The 10,765-nt window shown below is 53.9% G+C and overlaps 1 protein-coding gene across 1 annotated transcript; it reads right to left on the bottom strand.

Annotated features, from left to right (window-relative positions):
• Window positions 1–75: 75 nt before the first annotated feature.
• On the bottom strand, window positions 76–10,061 carry LOC119101718 (spastin). Its single transcript, XM_037225138.1, has 10 exons — window positions 9,776–10,061; window positions 5,317–5,484; window positions 4,923–4,946; window positions 3,925–4,073; window positions 3,324–3,458; window positions 2,593–2,701; window positions 1,843–1,991; window positions 1,215–1,375; window positions 727–950; window positions 76–326 (listed from the first exon to the last, which is right to left on the bottom strand). Exons 1-10 carry the CDS (start codon window positions 9,903–9,905, stop codon window positions 163–165), a joined length of 1,413 nt encoding a protein of 470 aa, XP_037081033.1. The 5' UTR covers window positions 9,906–10,061; the 3' UTR covers window positions 76–162.
• Window positions 10,062–10,765: the final 704 nt, after the last annotated feature.

The raw sequence follows: 10,765 nt of genomic DNA, 5'->3' as shown, positions 1-10,765 counted from the left end.
AGACAGGACAGACACACGGTGGGTGACCGGTCAGACAGCGGAGCCCGGGCGGGACAGACAAACGTCCCCCGCCGACACGGCAGCAGGCACCGGCAGGCACCATCCTCGTCCCCCGGCCGCCCGCGTCTCTGGAGCGCCGCCTCGGCCGTCGGCGGCGGCGCATCACGACCGCAGCTCGCCGAACTCTCGCCCAAACTTGACGTACTGCGCCAGCGCCTGCTCGTCCACCGAGCGTCTGATCCGCCGCAGTGAGTCGGTGAAGTCGTCGAGGCTGATGTGGCGCAGCTTTTTGGGGTCGATTCGCTTCACCTCCTCCTGGTCCATCTCTGTTGGAGGCGGGCCGGCACAGGTCAGGACCGGGTCGGCCAACGGCCGCTGCAGGAGCACCGCACACCTGACACTGGCACGGGGACGTCACGGCCAGCGCACTCTGGTAACACCACCCTACTGCTCACAAGACTCAGCCATGGGCTGGCAACAGCTGTGGTCGCGGGATGACGAGAATTCCGGGAAACTTCAGGAATGCCGCATACGTGTCTGCTGGCGACAAAATCAAACACAATTTCAGACTTTGTTTTAAAATAAAGCATATACATATCTCTCTACACATTTCGTCCACTCCCTTCAAATCGCCACAAGCTGCCAGCGCAATCGATAATGATATCGCCGATGATATCGGTGGCAGCGGCGGCGGGGCGGCCGGGGGACTATCGGTGCGCCACTCGCCTCTGATGGGGCCGAGCGCGGCGTCGCGAGCCAGCGCGGCGATGTCACTGGCCGAGTAGCCCTCCGTCTGCCGGCCCAGCGTCTGCAGCTGGCGCGCCGACAGCGGCTGGCCGTGCGCCGACAGCAGCCGGCCCAGCAGCGCCACGCGCGCCGCCTCGTCCGGCAGCGGGATGTAGATCCGCTTGGGGAAGCGGCGCAACACGGCCGTGTCCAGCTCCTGCGGCCTGTCGGCGGACGGCGGGCCCGGTCACGGCCCGCCCACACAGCCGCACACGGTCGGCCGGCCCAGCGGCGGGCCGACGCGCCCAACTGCCCGACCCGCCAACTGATGCGTGGTAACAACGTCTCCAATTACTCTGATTAAATACTGCACAATCCACAACCAACAAGGCTTAACATCAAGCCATAGCCTTCCACTGCGACAGCAGCCATGAGGTATAAGCCGAGTGCCCGGCAGCGCCACGGCCGCGCTCGGTGTTTCCACGTGCCTGTTTGTGGCGGCCAGCACGAGTATCTTTTCGTCAGGAGAGGTGGCCAGCCCGTCAAACTGGCAGAGGAACTCCGTCTTGAGCCGGCGCGAGGCGTCGTGCTCGCCCTCCCGCCGCTCGGACAGCAGTGAGTCCACCTCGTCCATGAAGATGATGGACGGCTGGAGCACGGCGCGGGGTTAGAGGCAGGAGCGTGGGCAGCCCCCCGCGGCTGCCGAGATGGCTCCCGCGGTCACCCCGACAGCACGCCGCGCGGGCAGCTCCCAGCCCCGCCGGCATCACACGGGCGGCTCCCGAGTCCCGCCACTGTCGCATAAGTCAGGCCGCCAGCTCCAGCCCCCCCCCCCCCCCCCCCCCACCCTCCCCTTCACGCAGAGGCATCCGGTCCCGCCACTGTCCTCGCACGAATGCGACGCTCCTTCCAGCGCCGTTTCGCAGGAGATCGCCGCTCCCACTGCTGTCCCACCAACGACCTCAGTCCCTGCCCTATCGTAAGGCCGGGCCTTCCGCACCAACAGCGGTGGCAGCGGCCGGACCTGACTCCCAGCGGCCCCTCACGATCGCAGCCCTGAGTCCCGCCACAGTAGCAGAGCCGCAGCCCTCGCACCCGCCCCAGCCGTCACCGCACCTGCAGCTGCTTGGCGATGGCGAACAGCGCCCGCACCAGCTTCTCGCCCTCGCCATGCCACTTGCTGGTCAGGCTGGAGGCGCTGATGGAGAAGAAGGTGACGGACGCCTCGTTGGCCAGCGCCCGGGCCAGCATCGTCTTCCCGTTGCCTGAGAAAGTGGCACAGCAATATGCACCAACACGGCCAGCGGAGATCCTGACCTGCTGAGATACTGACACACCGACCTACGGGACCACGACTGCGATACTCCTGGCTCGGAACGTGAACATTTGGGGAACGGCTATTCCTGCCAATATAATATGCCAGCATGTGATTGATGAGGTCACAGCAAAAAAGAATGTTAATGGAAAGCTATTCAGGATATGCTTGAACTAGACGAAGCCAATTTATCAACGATCGATCAACCTTACCTTGAATATCCCCGTCCCTCTCAGGAATCGACAGATCTGGCCACGCAAGGGGACACAGACCCCGACCAGGGACCCACCCACGAGCCGGAAAAGGGTCCCACGGGGGCCACCGTGGCCGGCCTGGCTCCCACGCGGCGGGTGACTGTGCCTGTCTCGGGCCATTCCGTCCGAGCCGGCTGGCGCCCGAGGCCGCAGAGTCTACCAGGCTGGCGTCAGGGACTGGCCGCCAGCGACTGGTCGCCAGGGGCTGACTGTCAGGGGCCGGCCGTCAGGGGCTAACCGTCAGGGGCCGGCCATCAGGGGATAACCGCCAGCCCGCCGGTCACCACCGCGTCTCACCTGGCGGTCCGAACAGCAGCAGCCCGCGGGCCGGCGCGCGCAGACCGGTGAACAGCTCGGGCCGCACCGACGGCAGGATCACCAGCTCGTGCAGCGCCCGCTTCGCCGACTGTCAACAGGGAAACACTGTCAGTCGACCAGCGCCGGCCATCCGCCGCCGTGGCCAGTCAGCAAACCACGCGGATTCGTCCATCGGCGAAGACAAGTCAGGACGATCGTCAGTTAAGATGGGGCACGTTGACCTCAGCCGGAGCGGCGAGGCTAGAAGGTTGTCAACGAGCTTCAACGAAACATACTGCCAACAACTGTCGGCTCAGGCAAGACCAGAATAATCACCCGGCCATCAACTGAGCCAAGCCAGACATCAACCATCCGATCTAAGTACGGTAAGGCTGCATGCATTGATTGACGCCGACTCAGATGGTTTGAGACGGCATGGCCATTGATGGCGAATCCGATCATTGATCACCGGGCTCAGGGCCCCACCCAGCGGACCGGGACGGCACATCCGCCGGCCGATCCCCGCCACGACCGTTGGTATCGATGTTTCTCGACATGCCACGACCTGCCGTCAGTGAATGAGCGAACGTAACCTGCAGGGCCATGTCGACAATACCGACCATGCTCAGCCCACTGTACCCTCGACGGCCCTGTCTACTACACCGAGCCTGCTCTGCACCCTGCACGGCCCTGTCGTCTATACGGAGCCCAGCGCACGGCCGGCCGCCCACCTCGTTGCCGGCGATGTCGTCGAGCGTCACCACCGGGCCGGCGTCGATGATCTCGTCCAGGATGACCTGGGCCAGCTTGGGGTCGACGCCCTTGAGGCCGGACGTCGAGGTGGGCCGCCGCGCGGTGCCCGGCGCCGCGCGGGCCGGACCAGGCGCAGACGGCGAGGCGCGCTGTTGACACGGACAGTCGCCGCTGTAGCCGTCAATACGACCGGCGCCAGGTGGGCAGGACGCGGCAGACGCTCCGCTGCCGGCGCAGGGCGCAGCGGGCTGCGCCAACAGCAGTGTCGGCTGCCGCGCACGACCATCTGCTGGCGACTTACACCAACGACGCAGGTAGCTGTCCTCGCAACGGCGCCGACTTTCGCCAGCGGTTCGGAGGCGCTGATAGCCAGAGATATCTAAGATGAGCCTTAGTTAATCGCAGATGTCCAAAAACCACGCAAGAAGAATTCTGTGTGGAATGACTACAGCAGATGTGGTTACCATATATCCACAGATCTCACACTGATGACATGCCTGCCGAAGCCCGATGACTGGGAATATTTATGTAGGTCCGTTCGGCCCCTCCGTTCGAACCTCCGTGAGGAACAATACATACCCTTCCAGGCAGCGGTCGGGCGGACGGGACGGAGGGCGACACCTTTCGGCGACCCGCAGCAGCTGGCTTTCCGCCGCCAGATGTCAGAGCAGTCGGTCGTCGTGAAGGTACCGATCCCGGCGTTATCTTCCTCGCAGAACTTACAGGCTCTGCAGTCCGCGGCAGTGCAGAGACAAAGAAAACAGTAGATCATTGCGCATAAATATTCTCTTCGTACACCATTCATCCGAGAAAGTTACGTGTCAACGGGTTGCTTTTCGGGAGGCGTCGCAAATAGGAGGCACTTTTTACATGAGGCAAAAATCAACGTTTTGAAACGAAAATTAAATATGTTGTTGATAATCTGTATCCCCGTATTATACCACATCACACTCACGTATGCACGCACGCACACACCCAAGCACGCATGCACGCACGTATGCACGCACGTACACGCACTAACACACATGTGCATGCCATACAATAAATGTGCATCTGCGAGCAACCACATGCCGCTGGCATGCCTGTGTCAGACAGCACACATCGCAGGCAACAACAGGTCACATTCAGCACGATGCAGGCCGTCAGCAGTGTGGCCCGAGTCGGCCGTCAGCAGTGTGGCCCGAGTCGACCGTCGGCAGTGTGGCCCGAGTCGGCCGTCAGCAGTGCGGACTGTCCCCTCCCCCCTGGCCAGCGGTCAGCGCCGGCAGCGTACCGTCGGGCGCGGCCGGGCTGGACTGGCGTGGCGCCGGGCCACCGCCGCCGCCGCCGCCGCCGGTGCGCCGGGCCGCGGCCGGACGCCGCGCCGCCGCGCTCGCCGCCGGCTCCACGTGGCGCCCCTCCAGCGTCAGCATGCGCTCTGATTGGCGGACAGGGGCGGACCGGAGCCGCGGTCAGCGAGGGAGGCAAACTAGCGAAGGAGGCGGACTGGCGAGGGAGGCTCATTCGCGACGGCCGGGCGTGCCGTGCAGGTTTGAGGCGCTTCATTAGAGCGGAGGGCAGCAGGATATACGACTTACCGTCGGTGCTCGACAGGTGACGCTCTGCAAGTGATCCGCGCGTCAGTTGTGATAAGGAAGTGCATGCATTCCATGACATTCAATGGAGCATTTAACTGCATGTAAGCGCAGGATTGACGGGTCCATGATGGTAAACCAACGAGACGCGGCCGGATCAGATAATACAGCAGGGTTTTCACCTATCGAACATTCACCGCGAGATACCCAACATTCATCTCCGAAAAACCGCAGATATCTGGCCCTACACGCACCACCACTACCACTACCACTAAGAGCCGTGGAATGACCCGCACCGCCGAACTCTGCCTCCTCAAGAACCGCACTCCCGCCGCCGTCACGACACAGCGCTGACGGCTGGTTTCCACCGCTGGCGGTAGACCGGCGCCCAACTCACCGAGGAAGCCCAGCCGGTCGGAGGCCACGGCTAGGTTGGTCTGCATCTTGGCCTGGAGGCGCTGGGCGCGACGGCGGTCCTCGCCGCGACCCGAGCAGTCCACCGCGATGCCCCGCTCCAGCTCCGCGATACCCAGACGGTACAGCTGCACCGCCTCCGCGCGGTTGCCTGCCAAAAGGCCAGCAACTTTGGTTGCCAGCGCCAAACCCCAGCCATGACACCAGATGCACAAGCCTGACTATGTCCAATGGGAAGGCGATATGGCTGCTGTTTGCTGCTCCACACGGGGCATTGTTATGCACACATGCGTGTGGATCACAGCAGGGAATCCCAATTCTTTAAGAAAATTGCAAAATAGATTCTGAAAAAGTCCTTCAGCCAAATTTCCAAGATTCTGGCTTTCACAGGATTACTTTTTTATAAATTTGATCCAAACCCTTTGAATGTGTGGATTTCTGGGATCAGCGCTCACGCTAAGCAGTGCTTGTATTGTGAGCCCTAAGCCCCACCATCCGATCGCGCAATCCCAGGCAACGGCAGAATTTAGTGGCGAAAGCTTAACGTGCCGCAATGCTCGGCACGGTCCGTCCTGCCCTCTGACGTCACCTGACCTTTAGCGCGACCGCTGCCACCGGCCGCAGGCCATACCTGTCAAGGGCAAATAGCGAGCGCCCTAAAGCGATTCGAACCCACCCCGCCACGGGTCGGTGGATCGGAAGGCAGGCGCCCTAATCAACTGAGCCACCGGGACGGACCCTGAACCACCGGGACGGACTACTTAACCACCTTCTCTAAAAGATTCTATGTGCAGTAAACCTGTTGGCAAAACACGCAACAGCATCTTGGACTCCACACGCCGCACTTTCGAAGCAAAAGGGAACTGGATCCAGGATTCAAGGGTAAGGTCAGCACGCAGGTTCCAAACTCACAGTACTTGGCACACAAGTCAGGCAGCAGTCTAGACTACATCACTCATGAAAATCTTGAATCTTGCTTGCTAATGTCAGCCTATTATATAGTTTCAAATCATCTGGATTGGATTATAGTAAAGGCGCAAACCTACGAGTATCGTCCTCATGTAGCGTGTGCCTAATCTCACATCTCAGTGTTGTTCTACTGATGCTGCCCCATGTGCTGTCACAAGCTACACTGCCACTTGTGCCTATCCTTATCCCGGGCACTTCATTTCCTCAATTGGAGAGCAATGTTTGCATGGAGAAAATTCAGAAAGTCGCCATCTTTCATCCTCAAGTCAAACTGCTTCTCCCTACAAGTTTGACAAAAGCTAACATAAGGCCTATGTGGTATGCCAAGTATCTGTGATCCACGGATAGTCTGGGCCCCGTGGTCCGAACGAGTTCGGTCTGGTGTGCAGTGCAAAGATAAGCTGAAAACATGATGAGGTCAAATACCCCACCCAAAGGCAAAAGGCTTAAGTGTTGTGTTAACTAATGCCTCTTAGGCTTTTTTGCCTTTTGATGGCAGAAATGGCATTCAGACTGATCATAGAATAAACATACATGGGCATGGCGCAGCAAAATCAAAATGCAGGAGAGAACTTTGCAAAATGGTAAAACAAGAACAAGCAAAATAAAGAAGAAAGGGCAGTCTGTTGATATTGTCCGGTGATCTTTATGCTACACTAGTAGAGCCAGATACATTAGGCAGCCCATACCAATGGGGTTGATCAATACACTGGAAAGATGCTTCCATGAGAGTGGGACAGGCAGTCTTCAGGATGTAGGCTTTCTGCAGTGATTCAATAGATTGCTTGAAAATTGTTTGGCTTTAAGTATGGTCAAGCTAGGTAATTCCAGTATACAATAGTGATAGATTCACAATGCTTTACAGTTTTGGCAATTGTCATGTCAGCCTGGAGATGTGTATGTGTGTGGCTGGGGGCTCTTCTGCACAAACCGCTTTGGCCATTGTCCAATAATTACCATGAGCCTTAGATCACAAAATTATGAGCTTCATAGTGTTGATCTCAATTTAAAATGCACTACCCTTAACTGTCACAGAGCCATATTTTGCTGAAAGGAAGCCCTAATTGGGAAAGGTAGCCATGTCAGGTATGAGACACCACTATGTTACTGTAGCTGGTGGTAGGTGCCTTGTTTTGAACCTGGGGGAACCATTTTAGGCTCAGGATCTCATTGCTATGCTCCCAGGGTCTGGTTTTGATGTTTTAAAAGCCAAGTAATCTTAACATGCCAAACAAGACAGGGATCTTTGTTTCCAGGCTTGCTCAAGCCCTTTCAGGGGGCAGGGCACATGGCTTCAGAAGCCTCTTCCCATTGGCTACACCATCAACCATCATGTTGTTGAAATGCCTGTTTCCCAGAAATGTACTTTACAACTTACAATAAGTGAACCTGCATATGTTTGATGAGTGGTTTATTGTGTGAATAGTTGAAGCCACTCATCATATCTTATTTACATGCATACCAACCACTGCAAAGGTTATTGCCTAAATTGACAAAAACTAGTTCTGCACAAGTCACCTCATTTAAAAAAAAAAACACTGTCATTAATCAGAAAACAGGGATATTGTATCATCTTATCTCCCCAAATCATAATTATGATCATATAGTGACAATGGTGAACAGACATGCACATGGTGTATAGACATTGTAAATAGTATTCAAAGTATCAAACATGATATAAGGTACATGATCCCTCTGCTCAAATGCCTGACATCATGGCATACAAAGCTATACAGGCTGTACAGACAGATGTAGATGTGTGGTGTGATGTGTGCACCTGCAATTGGTTAAGGTATTTAGGCATTGCACTGCATGGTACTATTTGGCATACACCTTGTAGTAAATATTGCATATTCTGTTGAGGTTACATTTTTCAAATGATTCCTCTCATCACCATGACATCAAACAAATGGATGATGGGAGTGTCAAAACTGATCATGTCAATACTGGTGCCCCATGGGCAAGTAGGCATAGTTTGGGTGTTCATTGGTCAATCAAAATGCTAAATATAATATGTGTATTGTCCTCAAGATTGGACCTGGGCCTTGTGCCCCAACCACTGTTACATTAAGAAATGCTATTTTTTGCTAGCACAGTCTCATGCCCAGATGACCAGCCAGGAGGTGATCATTCAAGTACAAACAGACAATCAGCCAAAAGCCATCAACATTTTCATCTCTCATAACTGAGAAAAATTAACATCACCTGGTGTGCCATGGCCAATTACTGCAGTGATGGTGTAAGTTAGTTTAAGAGCACAGGGTGGTAGGTGTAAGGGTAAGCATAGGAGTACTAATCCTATCTTATCATAATAGCCAGCTGGGCTGCGTGCCTGCCCTCTAGCCCACTCACCCGTGGCAGGGTGGGTCCAAGTCGCTTTTGACGCTATTTATTGTTCTTCACAGCCATGGGACATGACTATCAGTAGCAGCAAAGGTCCGGTGATATCAGAGGAGAGAGCAGGACAGACCATGCTTTACATTGCAGCATGTTAACCTTAGAACACTAAATTCTGCTTTTGACCTGTATTTTGATGATTGCATGGTAGGGTCCTGTCTCACATAACAAGCACTACTTAATGTGAGTCCTGACCTTAGAAATACATCCAATCAAAAGGTTCATATTCAATCTTAACTAAAATAGATGCAGGAGGAGGTGTAGAAACAGGGTAAGGGCTAAGTTAGGTTAGACTGAGCTACGTTAGGTCACTCCTATAATCTACTTATTTGATTTCCCAGCGACGCTACAAATAATTTGAAAGGCAACCTCAAATGCACATTCACTTCATCCTTATCATTGATTTCCCTGAACTGCTAGGTGATAGCTGCTTGCAGTGGCTGCATGGTATCAATCATGAATGTCATTTTTTGCCTCTCATATTGAACATAGCAGATAACACATGTAACCTGTTTCCTTCATTACATAGTTATTTCATTACATCCCAAATTTACCTTATAGGGAATAATTGTAACCATAACCTGCATGTCCATCATAAAAAACTTTACTAGTATATGATGATTACTGCAATATACTGCACCCCAACAATATATTGTATTTTGACCACACAGTTTTTTAACATGTCAGGGGTAGCAGCAATATTCTGGCAATAGCTTCAGCACATGTGTACTATAAATATGCGACTTTAACTTTTGTGCACAGCCACCACCAAGCTTCGAACATGACAGCCATGTTGCCAGGAATCATAATAATGAAAACATAATCTGTTGCCAATACTTTACAACAAAAAAATGATGCACACGTGACTTCAAATTTCAGTGATATTCAGCCTGGCATGTGTTCTGCATAGATAAGCACAGGGTTCAGCACACACATGTCACATAGAAATCTAGAGCAAAGGATGGATTCCTTGCTGATTGGTACCGTGGTACCTGGTTATCAGCATCCTTAACATATTAAATGATCATAACTTCTGCACTACGTGTGAGCTACCAGATATTGACTATAGCACCTACCAGTCTTATTTTCTTCATCAAGCTTCAATGCCCGTCCAATCAATTCAAATGCCCTTTTGCTATGTAGCTTCTGTTTGGCCAGCTGCGGCTCAGTAAAGCCTGCGTCAGATAGGTAATTTGCATTGTCCATGCCAAAGGACAGGTGGAAAATTTAATCCCATAGAAATGAGGAGCACAGAGCGGCCAGAAGTAGCTACAACAATAATATGACCCGTGCGAGAAACAAGAACAGACAGCCAACGGACATCTCAGCGCACTCGGGGACTCTCCCCCAACGAATCCGTGCTGCGGCCAAGAACCCCCACCCCCATCTAAGAGGGGTAAAACCGTCCGGTGATTCTCGCTTCATCTTTGCCCAACGGTAGTATGACGTCACTGATCTACGCGACCTTGAGGTGCGCGGGGCCGCGGGGTGTTGGACGTAATGCTTAGGGGCAACCGGAGCATGCCAATATTAAAGCAATGATATGGAGTGAAAACAATTATTGGGCAATGAAGTGAAACAAAAAAGGGAATGAAATTAAACTTGTAAGCGGTGAAGTGAAACAAAAATGAAATTGAAAGAATGAAATGACAATGCAAAATGAAACTGCCGTGCATGAAAAAGCCATTCATGGAAAGTGCACATGCCCAGCGAGCCGATGACATCTAATTTTATGTGGAGCATGATGGTGCGCTTTGCGAGCCCATGCGGTACGCCATAACAAGGCACTGGCCTGAAAATTGAAGACAAACACAAGAGACTCGCGGCTGGCTGTATTTTGGCATCGGCCACCACTTGTTTAGCGTTGCGTTTTTGTCTTTCATCAAATTGTGAGTATTTCTTGTTTATTCCAACTTGCCGTAACACTGCTCTAATCAGCCCCGTAAAAGCTAGATCATTTTGATGACTTTTTCCAGTCAAAGCTCATGGGCCCCGGGCTAAATTTTATTAATTTCAACAGCTTACTGAACATGAGGTCGCAAAACACATACTCCTGTTTGCCCTTT

This window comes from Pollicipes pollicipes, unplaced genomic scaffold (assembly GCF_011947565.3).
Source record: "Pollicipes pollicipes isolate AB1234 unplaced genomic scaffold, Ppol_2.1 Scaffold_2555;HRSCAF=2994_pilon_pilon_pilon, whole genome shotgun sequence".
NCBI lineage: Eukaryota > Metazoa > Arthropoda > Thecostraca > Pollicipedomorpha > Pollicipedidae > Pollicipes > Pollicipes pollicipes.
Note: the sequence above shows the minus strand (reverse complement) of the source record. Positions and strands in the feature narration are given on the sequence as shown.

What these genes read in the sequence shown, in the direction of transcription:
- LOC119101718 (XM_037225138.1), bottom strand. Translation starts at nt 9,905, where the DNA reads ATGGACAATGCAAATTACCTATCTGACGCAGGCTTTACTGAGCCGCAG. An exon ending in CGACCGGCTGGGCTTCCTCG is followed by an intron (nt 4,947 to 5,316) that starts GTGAGTTGGGCG and finishes GATCACTTGCAG; the next exon opens with AGCGTCACCTGTCGAGCACC. An exon ending in GTGCTGGCCGCCACAAACAG is followed by an intron (nt 951 to 1,214) that starts GCACGTGGAAAC and finishes GTCCGCCGACAG; the next exon opens with GCCGCAGGAGCTGGACACGG.